Source organism: Polypterus senegalus, chromosome 15 (assembly GCF_016835505.1).
Source record: "Polypterus senegalus isolate Bchr_013 chromosome 15, ASM1683550v1, whole genome shotgun sequence".
Lineage (NCBI taxonomy): Eukaryota > Metazoa > Chordata > Cladistia > Polypteriformes > Polypteridae > Polypterus > Polypterus senegalus.
This window is the reverse complement of record NC_053168.1, coordinates 35,664,391-35,683,114: the sequence shown is the minus strand read 5'-3', so window position 1 is coordinate 35,683,114 and position 18,724 is coordinate 35,664,391. Positions and strand designations below refer to the sequence as shown.

Here is an 18,724-nt window from a genome sequence, read left to right as displayed (position 1 = left end):
CAATAATAATAACAGTAATAATAATAATAGTAAAATACATGCCCTTTATATAGTTTCTCATGCTCAAAGCACTTCACAGAAATGTAAAAAAACAAGAACAATAGAATTAAAAGCTCAGTAAAAGATAAAATAAACAACACTAAATATAAAATACTACCACAAAATCCCAAATAAAAGATAGATACAGAAAACACAAAGCTCAGAAGTAGAATAAGAAACGATAAATTGGAATAAAAAATACAAATACAAAATAATACAAACCATGAATAAATAACATAAGCCATGATGTCCTGTATCATTCTGAGCATTTGGACAGAAGTGGTAAACTAAGTAAAAAGGGTAAGAATGACTTGTTAGTTGTCTTTTGAAAGAATTAATTTAGATAGGAAATCTAATTCAATTCTGCGGTGGGCTCGCGTTCTGCCCAGGGTTTGTTTCCTGCCTTGCGCCCTGTGTTGGCTGGATTGGCTCCAGCAGATCCCCGTGACCCTGTAGTTAGACGGATGAATGGATCTAATTAATTTAGGGAAGCCATTCGAAAGCCTGGGTACAATACAGCTAATGGCTCTGTCACTCATAGAGTACAAGTTAGTGTGGGGCACATGATTTCCAGCATCAGTCGTCCTTAGTGGGTGGACAGAAGCATAGTGATTATGGAAGTTAATAAAAAGATTTTATAATAGATCCCATACAGCACAGGTAGCCAGTGAAGGTGAAACACAACAGATGTAATCTGCTAAATGTTGTGGGTCTGTATAAGGACTTTTGCAGCAGAATTTGTATCCAGCTGAAACTGCAATGACATCAGATTTACTTGTTTGGTTGATGCCTTTATCCAAGGTGACTTTTGATACAATTGGTTCCATGAAGATTGACCAATCAGAAAATGAGAAGTTGTAATTAGCAGGAACCAGTCAGAAAAGGGCAATATGAGCACAATTAGTATCTGTATTTTCAAAGCCCTGCATTTTCACCTGTCCACACTACTGGTATTTTGTGAAGTATAAAACTTCTTTTTTTAAAAAAAAATCAGTTTTCAGAACTAAAAATGGTTTGTAGTGTGGATGAAATGTGAAAATGCAGACTAATGTTGGTGTTTCTAAAAGAAAAATGTAGTAATGTTGATGCAGGTTTAAGTGAGTCGGTAGTTCATTTAGATTACTTAAAAAGATGATTGTATTTTGGAAGACTATAAAGAACAAAAAGTAGGGAAGAACCATATTTTGTTAACATTTTTAAAAGGTCAGTGTGCAATCAATGGGTGTTCTTTTGATGTACAGTTAAGGTCTACCAATTACAGCCCTACTGCCAACCTGATCTAAGTTGCATCCTTCTACAAATTAAGTATACTCCAGACATAGTTGCTTTATTTAGAGATGCAACCTTGTTAGTTTCATCACTCATTTCTGGCTTTATCTCCTTTCAATTTCATTTTTACCATGTAGACTAACTGTAACTTTACTAATTGTCTCCCGCCTATAGATAACATGTCTGCTGTTTAAATTGCTTACTCTTTCTTTCTCCCCCAACGTGTTTTGCACTATGTGCTTTATTCAAATGTTTATTGCTCCCCAAGTTAATTGCTTTTTTTGACTAGAAGCAAGAATATAATTTCCTGGTCCTTGCTGTAAATGAGAAATTGTGACACCTCACAAAATTTTACATTCAGCTCTAACTCACTTACCAATATTTGTTTATTCGTGAGTACACTGCTGCTCTTCAGACCTTCAAGCTCCTTAATGAACTTCCCTGCTGCTAGTGCAATTGAGATCACCTCCAAAGCTACAGTTTAAAATACATTTTTATTAACCACTTTTCCATTTATGAGTCAAATACTGTATAGTATAATTACAAGTATAGTGTTAAAAAGTGCAAAGTATACACAACACAATGTTGAAACATAAACATTATAATAGTTTTGTATACACACACACATATAGGGTGGTTTTCAGTTCAACTTCTAAGTCCCCTTGGTCAGCTGTATTCTGAAATTATCATTCCATTGCTTAAATCTTTTCCAGTGGATTTAATAAAAGTCATTTGGCAGAACGTTTACTGAAAAATCCTAACGATAATGGCAATGGAAGGTGTAGGCTTATTAGTATAATTCTAAAGTCAGCAAGGATGCCACAGTGTGCAACTGGCCTGAATTAAATTAGACTGCTAACAGAGAATTCTGCATTTCAAATGAAACGTGAGAAAGCATATCTGACATCTGACCAGCGTTTCAGAGAGGAAAAAGCAGAAGCATGGCAAAAACAAAATTAAAACAAGGAAAGATATATGTTGTGAAGGCACAGCAAGTGGTCCCGCTAATTTTACTGTTTATATGAGGGGAGGGAGGAGCCTAAAAAAAGTCAAGAGACAGTCTAAGGCTGGTACGTGGATATCAAACTATCTGACATCTAATTCCAAAACAAAATAAAAATAATGTTGTTGATGATTCAAAGCACAAGTTAAAACCTTAGTAGTCGAAATGAGCCTTGTATGATGATTATCACATGCAAGTTAGAATTTCACTGTGCCTGTGCCACAGGAATTTCTATAATTGTGACAATAATGACCTTTACATCAATCTCAAAGATTTCTTCATCAAACAAAGCATGAAGTGCACATCAAGTTTATCCGAAAGCTAGAACAATGATCACACTACACCTGAATATCGTATAAGACAATGTAATGATATCACACTGCATTATTATGGGATGATTAGAATTCACTGTTCCAGTTCATTACTGGATTGATTTACACTCACACCTTAAGGTTAACACACATATACATACACACGCAAACACACAGATCCTAGTCACATACAGGTGCCGGTCATAAAATTAGAATATCTTGACAAAGTTGATTTATTTCAGTAATTACATTCAAAAAGTGAAACTTGTATATTAGATTCATTCATTACACACAGACTGATGTATTTCAAATGTTTATTTCTTTTAATTTTGATGATTATAACTGACAACTAATGAAAGTCCCAAATTCAGTATCTCAGAAAATTAGAGTATCAATTAAGACCAATGCAAAAAAAGGATTTTTAGAAATGTTGGCCAACTGAAAGGTATGAACATGAAAAGTATGAGCATGTACAGCACTCAATATTTAGTTGGGGGCTCCTTTGGCCTGGATTACTGCAGCAATGCGGCGTGGCATGGAGTCGATCAGTCTGTGGCACTGCTCAGGTGTTATGAGAGCCCATGTTGCTCTGATAGTGGCCTTCAGCTCTTCTGAATTGTTGGGTCTGGCATATTGCATCTTCCTCTTCACAATACCCCATAGATTTTTCTATGGGGATAAAGTCAGGCGAGTTTGCTGGCCAATCAAGAACAGGGATACCATGGTCCTTAAACCAGGTACTGGTAGTTTTGGCAGCAGGAAGCATGAAGTGCTCTAAAACTTCCTGGTAGACGGCTGTGTTGACCTTGGACCTCAGAAAACACAATGGACCAACACCAGCAGATGACATGGCACCCCAAACCATCACTAACTGTGAAAACTTTACACTGGACCTCAAGCAACGTGGATTCTGTGCCTCTCCTCTCTTCCTCCAGACTCTGGGACCTTGATTTCCAAAGGAAATGCAAAATTTACTTTCATCAGAGAACTTAACTTTGGACCACTCAGCAGCAGTTTTCTCTTTAGCCCAGGCGAGACGCTTCTGACGCTGTCTCTTGTTCAACAGTGGCTTGACACAAGGAATGCGACAGCTGAAACCCATGCCTTGCATACGTCTGTGCGTGGTGGTTCTTGAAGCACTGACTCCAGCTGCAGTCCACTCTTTGTGAATCTCCCCCACACTTTTGAATGGGTTTTGTTTCACAATCCTCTCCAGGGTGCGGTTATCCCTATTGCTTGAACAATTTTTTCTACCACATCTTGTCCTTCCTTCGCCTCTCTATTAATGTGCTTGGACACAGAGCTCTGTTAACAGCCAGCCTCTTTAGCAATGCCCTTTTGTGTCTTGCCCTCCTTGTGCAAGGTGTCAATGGTCGTCTTTTGGACAACTGTCAAGTCAGCAGTCTTCCCCATGATTGTGTAGCCTACAGAACTAGACTGAGAGACCATTTAAAGGCTTTTGCAGGTGTTTTGAGTTAATTAGCTGATTAGAGTGTGGCACCAGGTGTCTTCAATATTGAACCTTTTCACAATATTCTAATTTTCCGAGATACTGAATTTGGGACTTTCATTAGTTGACAGTTATAATCATCAAAATTAAAAGAAATAAACATTTGAAATACATCAGTCTGTGTGTAATGAATGAATCTAATATACAAGTTTCACTCTAAATCAACTTTGTCATGATATTCTAATTTTATGACCGGCACCTGTATGTACATATGCGTGACGACTACACTGCCAGTCATTCTTTTGCATCACTCACTATTTTCGCTCTGAACAACATAAGGGTGTCCTCAAATATAACCCAGATCTAAATGCTACTTTGATATTCAAGAATATCCTAGCCACCTGAAGGCTGATACATCCTTTGATTATATGTCACTTAGCAATCAACAATGTCTTACTTCTATTGCACTGTCAACTGCTGGGGTGCCTCCCTGCTGACGATGAGAGCAGTCACAAAATCAACTGGAATGTTCAAGCAAATTATAGAAAAAAACCCGATCTAAATCCATTAAGTAGTACCCTCGTGAAAAGTGGACAGACATTGGATTTTATATACTGTATATGGAGATGATTTATATATTAGGGTTGGAGAGTCAGCTTCAGATATTTGTGTTAAGTTTTGCAAAAAAGAAAATAAATGAATTATTTCAACTTTATATTATGTAAGTTTGCATTTATTTATCATATTATTTTATTATTTTTGCATTTCATTTTATTTAGTTATCCTTTGTAATTGTAATTTTTTTCTTAACTTACTGTAAAGCACTTTGAGCTACTATCTTGTATGAGAACGTGCTATAGAAAAAATTGTTACTTTGTCAGATTACTTTTTGTAAATTAAACTGGGTGCTGTGTGAGATATTTTAGCTTCCTTTACCTTATTCTATTCTACACTTTAGTTTTAATAGATATTATTAATCTGTTTTAGTTTATGTTGTTATCCTTAGATAAGCACACCATAATACTGTACTAAAAAATAAATGGCCAACTACAGTCACTGTAAGCATGCATTTTATTCCCTAGGCAAGAGTAAGGCTTATTATTTTAAGTTTATTATTTCAGTTTTTTTATTTGTAAATTTGCCTGCAATGTTTTTTACTTACAGGGCCAGGTCATGTTCAAAAACGGAGAGCGAATGGGAACAATCAAATTCACACAGTTTCAAGGTACAGTATACTTGTTCTTCTTGGTGCATGTCTTCATTTCTGTCTTTCTGCTGATGATAAAGGATCAATGGCATAGGTGCCATCTGTGAGGTACGGAACAAGGGTAATGCCCCTAATGGGCTAAAAGAGGAAAACACATATTTTCCAGTAAAGGCGGACAGGGCATGACAAGAATATGAAATCATGTAAATGCACTGGTTGTTCTGAACTAAATTCACTGGAATTGACAGACTAACTAAAAAGTCATTAATGTCTCATAAAAAGGAGATCTTTTCCTCTAAAAAGTGTCAGTGAAACATTCCCACAGGAGACAGGTTTGAGCCCACTTCCTGTTGTGGAGAAACAAGCTGCTGACTCTACTAAGATGTTGGAAGAGAGACAGAAGTTTACATAGAAGAATTTGTATTTAGTAAAGTGAGGAAAACATCCCATTTAACAGATTGGGCAACACACTAAATAGTTTGGCCCTTTAAGTCAATATGTTTTCATGTTTAATTTTCTTTTTGTTCTTTACTTGTCTTTTTGATTTTAAAGAAATCAGCTGGTTTTTAATTTGATTTGGAACTAAAAGGGTATTTTCCTGAATGAAATTACAGTTATATATATTGTAAACATTTAGGGTTATATATGTAGTAAGGAACACAGAATTTATTGCAATTCTGTAATATGGACATTTTTTATGTCAAAACTACTTTTGTTGTCATGGAGCCTTATACTTAATTTAAGAGTTTATTGTATGCTTTATATGGCCACAAACAAATGCAGGTATCAATTCCCTTGTAATACAGTGAATATTACAATGACAAATTAGAAATTGACACACTTTCTTTCTGCCTGTTACTTAAATTTTCAGTTTTTTTTTTATTTTTGTATTAATTTTATTGTAATCATTCCATACAAATCAATCAATTTTTACAAAAAGTAAGATTAAGAACAAGTCGACCCCCACCCCTGAAAGAAAGAGCATGGCCAACGGAGTAAAACTTAAGGCTTGTAAACGTACATAAATTGATAAGTTTGATAAGCCAATAGAGATGAATGGAGAAGAGAAAGAAATGCAGAAAAATTTTCAGTTTTACATCTACCTAATTCTTATTCAGGCAACTGCTTAGTGAAACATTACATTACATTAAACTTATTTGAAAAATAATTTAAAATTTAAGTTAAAAAAATTTAGTTTGACTTATTTTCACATGCTCTGTTGAAGTTTAAAACATGGAATGTTTGAAGGAATAAATGGTGGTAGTGGTTTACAAAAATACATTACAGTAATCCCTCCTCGATTGCGGGGGTTGCATTCCAGACCCCCCTGCGATAGGTGAAAATCCGCGAAGTAGAAACCATATGTTTGTATGGTTATTTTTATATATTTTAAGCCCTTATAAACTCTCTCACACTGTTTATAAATATTCCTTGCACAGTTATACAGCATAAACCCTTTGTATTCTCTTAGATATTAGGTAAGATTCATTAAAATTATGTATGTAAACACACTGTTTATATACAGTAAAACCTAAATATTATTTTAAAGATATCGAGCGTCTCCGATATCACATATGTTACAGCCATTACGATAGACAGGCCACCAGCAATAAATACGTACAATGCAAGAAAAATAGTATACAGTAAATGTGTGTACAGTGACACTAAACGTACGTACATGTACTAAGTACTGTAAGTAGAAAATTAATTATAGTTACTCACCAACAATGACACGATGACTTGTCCGATAACAATGAGTTTAATTTTACTGCACAACAAAGGAGAGCGTTACAGCTCTTCCAAAGTAGCCACTTCAGGCGATTGTGTAGCACTGCCGTTGTTCTTCTTCCGGCAGACTTCAATCCAAATCCCTAAAGCAGATTCCATCCAGACTACTGCCTTATTACATACACTTAAAACTTGTTTTGCACCCTGGTTAAAAGGACACTGCGGCCGTAGATCTTATATTCCTTTCCTACTTTTTAAATAAAAATAATCATAGCCTCATTGAAGCAGTAGCAGGAGCAGATAGTTTTGAAGCCATAATGAAGGGCTTGACTATGCACAAAAGTTAACTCTTTACGCATCGAAACACGTTGATGCTGAATGAGCGAGACGAGACTTCCTGGTTAACACTGCATTCAGCACACAGGAACTTAACTGGGTGCTCTGATTGGTTAGCTTCTCAGTCAGGACAACTTAACTGCGTGCTATGATTGGTTAGCTTCTCAGTCATCTGCCAATAGCGTTCCTTGTATGAAATCAACTGGGCAAACCAACTGAGGAAGTAAAAAGACCCATTGTCCGCAGAACCCGCGAAGCAGCGAAAAATCCGCATTATATATTTAGTTATGCTTACATATAAAATCCGCGATAGAGTGAAGCCGCGAAAGTCGAAGTGTGATATAGCGAGGGATTACTGTATACTACAGCATAGTACTCAGAGTGTGCAGTCTGCTAGAGCAAACTAGAACATGCTACTCCAGTTTTGTTATTTCACTATGTATAGTGTCAGGACATGTAATGCAAGGAAAGCAGATTCAGGCAAGAATACTGTGTGTAGTCCAGTGTTCATACTGACAAAAGTGACATATCTGTGAACAAAATTTTGATAAATGTGGGTCAAAGTAAGTAAGCATCTATATATATAATTCACTAAGGGCATGCAAGACAGTGAGCACAAGACAGTGAGCGCAAGCAGGACAGAGAGCCACGCACGCAAGACAGAGCCACGTCCTCCAATTCACAGAGCCCCGCCCTCTAAGACCATGAGATACGCTCGACAGAGCCCCGCCCGCCAACTCTAACTAAGGGCAAGCAAGACAGAGAGCGCACACAAGACAGAGAGCCACGCCCGCCAAAGCCTGCCCGGCAACTCTAACTAAGGGCAAGCAAGACAGAGAGCGCATACAAGACAGAAAGCCACATACGGCAACTCACAGAGCCCCGCCCACCAACTCTAAGACCATGGGATATGTGTGACAGAGCCCCGCCCGCCATCTCTAATCCTACTTCCGCGTCCACCGTCGCTCTTGATCAAACAGCAAAAATTAGCAAACAAACAAAGATAACTGGCAGTAACAGTGCAAAATTCACAATTGGTATGCCAGTTTAAAAAGATTAGTTTTGAGGGTAGTTTTAAAATGTGTTATTGAATCGAGCTGATGTATACAGTATGAGAGAGAAGAGAATTCCCAAGTTGAGGGGCACTATGAGAGACACTCGAGCTCCCATAGCACAGAGTTTGATGTGTGGTACAGAAAGTACAGCTGCAGATGAGAATCAGAGTGAGCGAGACGAGTGTCAATCTGTAGGGGATCAGTGAGGTTGTGGAGAGCTTTAAATGTTAAGAGCGGTATTTAGTATTTTATTCTGTAGTTAACAGGGAGCCAGTGAAGTTGAGAGAGAAAAGGTGTAGTATGTTCAGTGGATTTAGAACAGCAGGTTATTGTCCTGGCAGCAGAATTTTGAATAAATTGTAAGCGATGGATACATTTTTGTGGGATGACAGATAGAATAGCATTACAGTAATCTATACGTGAGGTGACTCGGGCATTAACCAATACTTCAGTACAGTGTTGCGTAAGAACAGGACGAAGTCTAGAAATGTTTCGGACATGGAAGAAAGCAGTCCGAGAAAAGTTACTTATACGGGAGGAATTATTTAATAATAATAATAATAATAATAATTATTATTTAATAATTGCCATTCTTAGTGTATAAATGGATATAAATAATTGCATGTAAACGATTCGCCAAAATCTGTGGTATGTAAATTATACTGTTTAAAACGTTATTGTTTTTTCATCAGAAAACCTGGTTTCCACGTCTACCTGTATTAGTTTAAATGGCACTTTTACCACTCGCAATAGGGCGGACACGCTGACTTATCGTGTTGACTGGGCAACACAGTGAATGTGGCGTCTATCTATATATGTCTATGTTTTCCGTAGCCTGCTACAGGAAGGTACTCTCTCAACCACTGGCATTGGTTTTGCTCCTTACTATTTTCGTTATACTGCGACGGTGGTTTCCTAAGCCTTTGTTATACTGTACTGAATTCCTTTCTCACCGTTTTCCGTTCCTATTCTTACACCACCGTATGCTACGGCAGGCTTCGGCTATTTTTCATTATTGTGTTAATTTAATTATTTTAAACTAGTGGGCTCTGCCCCTGCTCGCTTCATTTTCTAACCCCCGTGCGGTAGCTACACACTAGCCACTTCATGGCTCTGCCACTCGCGTATGGGGAAGTTGATTAACAATTTATTTTCATGGGAATTGTTACATATACACAATAGACCTAACTATTTTACATTACAGTGAGTAAGTAACCATAGTAAAAAACAGTAAAACATAATAAATTGAAAGAAAATGATGTTTCATGTTGTGTTATACTTTTTCGTTTGGCCTTGAAATTAACATGCAAATACTTTTTAAACTTACACTTTTACAGTAAAACTGTCTGTGAGTGAATATCGTTTCTTTCTCTCTAAAAAATAAATAAACTGACTTTTTGGAATGTTTGTCCGTGTGATTTATTAATTGTCATAGCAAAAGCTATTCTAACGGGAAACAGTAAGCATTTTAATACAAATGGCATAGCAAGATAGCCTTTGGTGTCTAATGTTTACCATGGAAGATGTACTACATTACCTTTCTTGTCGCCTAATAAACTTTTACATATCAGAATTGTTCGACCAATTTTGAATACAACTAACCTTGTTATATTGCATAGCCCATCACTCATACATAAATTATGCAATAACATTACGATACATCCCTCTTTCAACAGTAATTTGGCCAGTGGAAGACCGGATGGTGTTAATGGTTGTAGATATTCTGCGGGATATTGTAAGCTGATGTTTTCATCTTGTGCAAAATCAACACCAATTGTTTCAGCCTAGTCTATCAATAGGCATTTAACCAGTTTGCAGTGTAACTGATCAACAGTTTTCATGTAAATGTATGTATTTGACTTAATTGTTTCTTGGTGCATAGGATTGCCCATGTACTCATTTCTTCTGTTGGTAACCCTTCATTAAGATTTAGACATAATGAGTCTTCTTTTATTGGGAACTTAAAGTGAGGAAAACATAAAAATTTATAAGAGGTGAGAGCGTAGGAACTGTGTCTGAATAAAGCATTCACATGAATGAAAGGTGAGAGGTCCGTGGGCTATAAACTCGTTTCGCGGGACTTGAAAAAATCTCTTGGAAATAGTCTCATCTCATCTCGAGATTTTTTTTTATGATAGAGAGATGTGGTCTCTCTTGTTAAGGTAATTGCTCCTTTTTACATGTTTCGTAGGTGTATAGATTCACTCATAGGTCAGTATTACCACACGTATAAAGCATAGTGAAGTTCTTACTTGTATGTGCTAATACACATACAGGATAGTAAGGATAACATAATATTAGACAATAAATAATTTGGCATTTTTGCTCATATAATTTCAAAATAATAATTTAATTTGGCAAATTATTGCTATTTTTTAAGGTGTTTGTTATTTTAGTAGATGTAATGTATGTGTATTGCTTTGTGCTAACTATAGAATTTCAAATCACTATTCAATTATTTATGTGTTCTTTACTTTTATAGAAATGATCTAGCATTATTCCTTTTTCTTTAATAGGTGTGTATGCTCATTGTTTAAGTTTCTATTGTTTACTGTCTATCATAATTGCATGGATGATGAAATTTTTACATTTTTTTATTGAGGATACCACCTGGATTTTCTTTCATTTTTGTACTGTACAGTATGTAGCTGTAGCTATTTCAAAACATTTTGTTTGAACAGACTGCTTTATATTTAAATGTGTGGTTGGTTATCTGAGAGAGAGACAGGTCAAATGAAAAGACAAATATTAGGGCACCAACCCGGCCATCCCCATTTACTTCCAAACTTAAGCAAAAATAGCATGCAGTAGGACAAATACAAACAAAAAGAGTTGCTGTCTAGCGTTCAATATACCAGAATCGTTGTCTCTTAAGGCTTCTTTGATCACTTTGCTTGGAGTTGGAAGGAGCTCCATTTCTTGAAGTTTTCAGTCAGTAAATGATGTCTCCTTTAAGGCAGCTGGGCTTTTATGATCCTGGGATTGGAAGGGGCGGGGTCAACTGCCCTCACCGGGTGGTTTCTCGGCAATGTGGAGGCAAAGGAAAATGACATAGATAGCAACAGCGTCCCCTCTCCACCCAGAGTGGAATTACTACCTGGGAGCAACCTGGAGGGTGACCCTCTGTCATGCAAGCGCGTCAAATAATATAAAATATTAGCCAACCCGCAGTGTAGCATACCCCGCATATAATTATTTATTGATGAGTGAACACTTCCTGAAAGACACAGTTGTCCGAATGGGGAGGGTTTGAGGATACAACTGTCAGTGAATGAAAAGATGGAACTCTGGAGAGACCAACATACAATTGTCCGTTAGTGAAAATTGGTTTTGGCAAATACAGGCATATCTTTTTGAAAATTTGGCCCTGTGCCTTATTAATAGTCATTGCAAACGCCAATCTAACAGGAAATTGCGTGTAAAAGTAAAAGGCAAATTTGAATCTGATGGGGTCAGTGAAATCCAGGGAATAAGGACAGTTTGTGAGGTAGCAGATGTGATAGTCTTACACTCCAGTACAATGCGGTGAATGCTGGTAACAGAAAGTCTAGCGCCATTACAGAGACGGATCTCCTCAACCATGTGCAAATCCATTCAACACAAACATTTGTCTGCAGCTATGCTGATGTGACATCACCTTCCCACTATCCTCTTACTGAAAAACATTTACAAACACATTTCACACCGGAATTTCAATGCAACATTTGCTCAATAACCTTCACGTTCCAGAAATATCTCAAAGCACATTTAAACACACACTCCACTGAACAAACGCATTCCACACAGGTCTTTCAATGCACTATTTGCTCAAAAACATTCTGACTGCAGAGATATTTTAACGCACATTTAAAATCACACTCCACTGAACGAATTATGCAATGTGAACATTGCCAGCAATGGTTCAAAACAACTCGTGTGCTCAAGAAGCACTTACAAACTCATTCCAATTCCTTTCAGTGTCAACTCGCAAACCCCATGCACAGTCATCGCATTCAGTTTTACGCTGCTTTTCAAGAAGATACCGTCATTCCGTTCAAGAACATAACATTGGCCTACCTACCGTAGTATGTACTTCTTGTAATGCTCTTTATTTGCCATCAGAGGAGTTGGCAGGCCTGGCCCTGTCCTGCGTATCCCATGGTATCCCATGGTCTTACAGTTGCCGGGTGGGGCTCTGTGAGTTGGTGGGCGTGGCTCTCTGTTTTGCGTATGTGTTGCGTGCCCTTAGCAAATGGCGGGCGGGTCTCTGTCGTGCATTCCCTATGACAGGGGAGGAGGGTTAGAGTTGGCGGGCGAGGCTCTGTGAGTTGGCGGGCGAGGCTCTGTGAGTTGGCGGTCGTGGCTCTCTGTCTTGCATGCGCTGAAATGTCAACGTGGCTCAGAGGTGCATGTGGACTTTTGCACAGATGAAAGCGACTGAGGCTGTGTTTGGTGAGTTGTTGCGTGCGGGTACATGAGCAGGCAGTGCACATGCCTCGAGAGTGACGCTGGATGCAGGAGGACGGTTACAGTTGGCATGCGTGGCTCTGTCATGCATATCCCATGACGCGGTAGGAGGGTTAGAGTTTGCGGGCGGGACTCTGTCGAGCGTATCCCATGGTCTTAGAGATGGCCGGCTGGGCTCTGTGAGTTGGCGGGCGTGGCTCTTTGTCTTGCTTTCACTGTCTTGCGTGCCCTTAGTGAATTATATATATAGATACATAGTAAAGTTAGAAGCTTGAAAACACAGACATAATGCTTGCTGAGTAGCAATTACTTAAATATAAATTGGACTGTACATTATATAATCAGGTAGTTTAATCAAGACAAGTGTTTTTAATAGCCCAACCATTCAGATATTGTTTAAATTCAGTCTGGATCAATTTGCTTGAAGAAGTGGTAGTCTTTAATGTTTTCATTTTTAAATTTTCAAAATCTTAATGTTGCTACAAAAATATATGAATAAGCTAAAAGTAATAATAGTAAAGACACAATCCTAGATGCATGTCAATATTTGTAATCACAAATACCTTCAAATGAAAAGACTTGTATAGGTGTTACTGAAGTGCCAACATCTGGCATGTCTGCTATATAAAGAATTCTAGGAATAACAGGCAATAGTTTTGTTAGCAAGTATTTAGTCTTACACATTAGAGAATGTCATTTTGACATAATGTGTTATGTCTTCTTTGAGATTATTAAATAATACCATAGTATTGTAATTGAATGATTTATTTAGTTGAGGAAAGCATACCCCCGGACACAGACAGACAGACACCAGAATGTCCAAAACACAGTTCTTTATTTTTCTTTACAGCACCACAATGCCTTCATCCTCCAACTCTCTTCCGTTCTCTCTTTCTCTTTCTCCTCTTCTTTCTCTTCTCTTTCTCTCTTGACCTCCTCTCCTCTCCTCACAAGCTTCGTCTCCTTCTCCCAACTCTGGCTCGTATACTGGTGGGAGGCGGCCCCTTTTATCATGACCCGGATGAGCCCCAGGTGCTCCACCTGACGTCACTTCCTGGTGTGTCAGAAGAGCACCTGTAAGCACTCTGGGTGCCCCTGGGATTACTTCTGGCAGCACATCCTGGTGTGGCGGAAGTGCTGCCATCCAGGATTCCCTAACTGTCTGGGCGCCCCCTGGCGGTGGCCACGTCCTCCCGTAGGGGTAAGCGTCCCAGCTTTGTTCCCGTGGCCCCCAAACAGACCCGGACGGCTGCCCTCTTGTGGCCCAGGGGAGGTATCATCCATCTTGAGGACTATCCAGGCGTCCCGGCTGGGCAGAGTCCCCAGTCATCTGGGACATTAGTTCATTCAACAGAATCCATCTAATCATATCAGTGTACTAGCACATATAAGCTTTCCCATTTAGTTCATCTTACATGTCCTAAAGGTGATATGATTAGGTGTTTAGTGAAATTAAGTTGGCTCGGTGTGTGAGTGACTAAGAGGGCTTTTGTGCAAGTGTGCTGTGATATACTGGCATCAACTTCAGGATTATTTCATTGTGCCTTTACTACCTTGACTTAGATTAAAGAAATATTGATATCTAGATTGTATCACAAATTTAGCTACATCTCTTCATTCTGACATTGTCTTTGAGACAATTGTAGCAAAACAACGTTTGAATAAAGGAATCAGGATACTAATGTTCTGCTTGATAAAGGATATCAGGAAGCATAATGTTGACCTGTGAAATTTGCCAAAGCGTTTTTCACAGTGAATTTGCTAGGCTTACTGGTGACCTTGTTTGCAAAATATTTTCCTGAAAAAAAAATGTGTGTGGTTGGCTCAGAATTACTTTTTATCCCGGCTCCCCATGATGCTTTGCGAGGCCCATGTGACATTACAGAGCTTTAGCAGCTAATGTTAGATGAGACAGACAATTTACTAAATAATGCTGATCCTAGTAGTTGAATATATCCCAGATCAACTGCTACACCGGATTAAATTCCTTTGCTGTTATGGATTTAATAAAAATTGTTTTACTGATATGCTTAAAATTAGTGGAAAACTTTCAATTACATTTAACTGCAAAATGCATACATAGACAAAAACTGTATTCATGTCTTAAAGATGATGTCTATTTGTATGGACTTGTATGTGAACTGTGTGTAATACATGAGCCTACCCCTTTAGTAGTATTACCCAGAGTGCTGTGCTTTTGATGTACACATAAAGGAGTGAAGAATCCACATGCTTTAGTGTTGTATTTATTTGGCTGCAGTGGCAGTGAGCTGGCAAGAAAAAAAGAAAAAAACTACAAAGTATTTTTCGGTTCAAAAGAGGTAACTGTTATTAAATTCTGTGGGGGGAAAAATCTCTAATGAATTTGTTCCTCCTGTTTGCCACTGTCTACAAGAAATGTTACCATTCTGATATTTAATTCTATTAATAGTATCTCAGGGAGGTACTGTGGCCAAGAGCTTAGCACTCACACTCACAATCCAGGTCACTATTTGGCCTCAATAATCGGTACAGCAAAGTTTTCAGATGCTTCACTAACCCCCAGGGACACTTAACTGACCATTGCACCATTTTAATCCACTCAAAACTAGTTAAGTTTCTCCTTCCCCACTGACTTCAGTGCATGTCACAGAGTTCGGCAATGTTAACAAACATTTCCATGCTTTTGCAGAGCTCGAGGAGAAGCAAAATCAAAGGGGCTTGCTCATCAAAGTCAAAGTGAACTTTATTGTTATCTCAACCATATACAAGTATACAGATAGACAAAATTGCGAAGCTCAGGGTCCACAGTATAACAACATGACATGCAAATAATAAATTAAAAATAGAATTAAAATTTTAATTTAAAATTAAAACACAAACAAGTCAAAACATTGTGCAAAGACAAGACAAAGAAGTAGCAGCAATACTGACGTGTAGTTAGCAATATGAACATTGATGCAATGTATGGTATTTGCAATCTAGATACATAAATATAGTCAATAGATATGTAATATAATAAATAAATAATTAATAGATGTAGATAATACAGAAATTATCAGTGTATGCTAATAGTTGTTTAAGACATGTGTAAACAATTAGAGGTCAGAGTGTTTCACAGCAGAAGGATATCAAGAATGTCAAAATACTTAAAGGTCATTATGAGATTTTCAGTTCTTTTTTTACATGCACGCTAGTCTTTTCAGGAAAGTGGCTTGCATGTATAAAAGTTCTGTTTTAGAGGTGGTTGAAGCAGTATGGAAGATCCCAGGGGGCAGCATGGTGTTAATGAGTCTGACAGCTTGGGGGTAAAAAATATCCTGCAGCCTGGCAGATCTGGCTTTGATGCTGCAGTATGTTTTTTTGGATGGCAGAAGTGTGAAAAGTCCATGTGAGGGGTGTAAGGGGTCCTGCACAATGCTGTAGGCCTTGCGGACACTGCGTTTGTAAAATATGTCCTGTAGTGAAGGGAGAGGCACCCCAACAATGTTCTCTGCTGTCTTCACTATCCTTTGCAGGCACTTGCGGTTGGATATATTGCAGTTGCCATACCAGACAGTGATGCAGCTGGTCAGAACACTCTCAATGGTACCTCTGTAGAACATGGTGAGGATGGAAGGGGGAAGACTTGCTCGCTTCAGGAAGTGTAGTCTCTGCTGGGCTTTCCTGATTAGTGATTAGGTGTTATGTGTCCACGTGAGTTCCTCAGTTATGTGCACATCGAGGAACGTGGTACTCCTAACAGTCTCCACATCTAAACCATTGAGGCTAAGTGGGATGTGGGCAGGATGTGATTTTCTTTAGCTTTATGTAATCCAGCTTGGTGTCCAGCAATTGGACGTTCGCGAGCAGCATGGACAGTATCGCAGGTCTGGTGGGGTTAGTTTTTAGCCTCGTTTTCCTTCTTCCAATCACTGCGCTTGTGTTTCCGCCAGCTCAGATTCTCAGGCTGCCGAAGTAAGCAAAGGCTGCGGAATGTCTCTGTCACCTCACTGGATATTTCGACGCAGTTTCTTCAGAAATTGAGCAGGATTTGCCGCTTGTAAATGTATGTCTGCATACTACTATCACTTAAATCTACTTCTTTTCTTATACTAGTTGACAAAGATGAACAAAGATTAACACTAAACACCGCAGACTCAGGAGCTCTGTAAGCCACAGCCTGCATGGGCGCTGCCATACTCAATACACTAGTGAGCATGCTATCTCCTTTATACTGAGCATCTATAAATATTAGGAAGCAGCAGAAGAGAACCATCAGAGATGCTCGAGGATCACACGTTGACTTGAATATCATGGTAGATGAGGGCTCATTCAGGAGTACTAATAGAGTACAGAGATTTTAATTTATCATGATTTTAATTTCACTACTTATTTTTAAACATTTATTGCAGTTTATTAAATATAATTCCATTTAAGATTTTATTCAAAGTGTCTTAATATTGCATTTTTAACAGAGGATAATATAAATAAATACCTGAATTGAACTAAGGCAATCATTGTTATTAGAGGCTTTTTTCCTCTTCTTCACACATAATGTTTTGTGAAAAAATTGACAATTTTGCACCCTAATTTGTTTTCAGTTGAAAAACAGGGGCAGGCAGAGTTTGCAGCTACATAGCTGGGAAGTATGAAATTGTTGGGTCACTTTTATTTAATTGCTCCTCTCAACTGTCACACCTGTCCTATGTATTAGTCATGCCTGATGTGTGATAAACTGGCTGTATGATAAGTATTGTCTTCTGCGACTTAAGCAACCTAGATCTGTTTCATATATTGTAGATTTTTGAAAGGAACCATGAAGATTGAAGCCCATTACTAATACCATGGATATTAAGCTGCCTTTTCATATCAGAGTTTTCATGGCTCAAAATTCTGTATTAGGAAATCTGTGCCCACTGTTCGGCAAGTGTGGAGCGACTTCTGAGCCTTTTAAAAAAAAAAAAAAATTACCCAAAAATATTATATATAAATAGGAACACGAAAAATAAAACCAAAAAAAGTAAGTTCTGGTTTAATAAGGGATCTGTTACAATAGATAAGATATTGAATATTACAGAGTACAGTTCTCATTAAAAGATAACTAATAAATCATTTTCCTTCTGGTTATTTCTGGGTGTGGTGCTCTTTGACTAACCCTTAGGCAGACTACAGAAAGCCCATTAACAGTTGAGACCCACAGACTCATATCAGTAGTGCTGCCATGATAGAAGGTGAAAACAAAGAGGCTGAGAAGAAATCCCTGCACCAAAGTCTTCATAAATGTGTCTTCCTGTATTCTGAAAAGAGGAAAGTGCATAAGGGGCAAAGCAGAGCAGCAACTAGATGGGCAGAAGGTCCAAATTTATGGAAGCAAAAATAGAAGTCAAGAAACAAAGCAAAAGTTATTTCACTATCATTTTTAAAAGAGTCTCTAACTGAAAATACTAAATGCTTTTCTTTTAATAGTAAATAGATTTTACTGTTATAGCGCGTCTATGTGAAAACAGCAGTGTCAAATGCAGCGCGGGTGAGGGTTTGGGATCGTGAACGCGGCTGAGAGAATAAAACTGAATAAAAAAATAAAATAAAACAAAACTAACCTTTACAAGTATCATAAATTACACCGGCTGTTACAGACTGGAATCAAATGTATGTTTTTATTCTAAAATAGTAAGAATACGTGCAGCTCACTTCACAAAACAGACTCATCCAGGATCGAACCTGTGAAGTTTTGATCAGCAGTCAACAGTTGATACCGTTGCGCCACAGAATCGCTCGTAGCAAATGTGTGTCAATGTCGCACCTTAACGCAGGTTGTTTTTCTGCAGTTATATTCTTGAATAGAAGCGCATTTGTTCTGGTGGGGGGATGTGATAGCAGGCTGCTTGCTGTTTGCTGCTTATCCACACATTTACAGGA

General features: G+C 38.1%; 1 protein-coding gene across 1 annotated transcript in view; it reads left to right on the top strand.

Annotated features, from left to right (window-relative positions):
• Positions 1 to 18,724, top strand: part of gabbr2 (gamma-aminobutyric acid (GABA) B receptor, 2) — an 899,531-nt gene that overhangs the window by 643,581 nt on the left and 237,226 nt on the right. Inside the window, exon 8 of the mRNA XM_039736684.1 lies at positions 5,237 to 5,297. Within this exon, the coding sequence (XP_039592618.1) occupies positions 5,237 to 5,297 (61 nt within the window). The remainder of the gene's footprint in view (positions 1 to 5,236; positions 5,298 to 18,724) is intronic.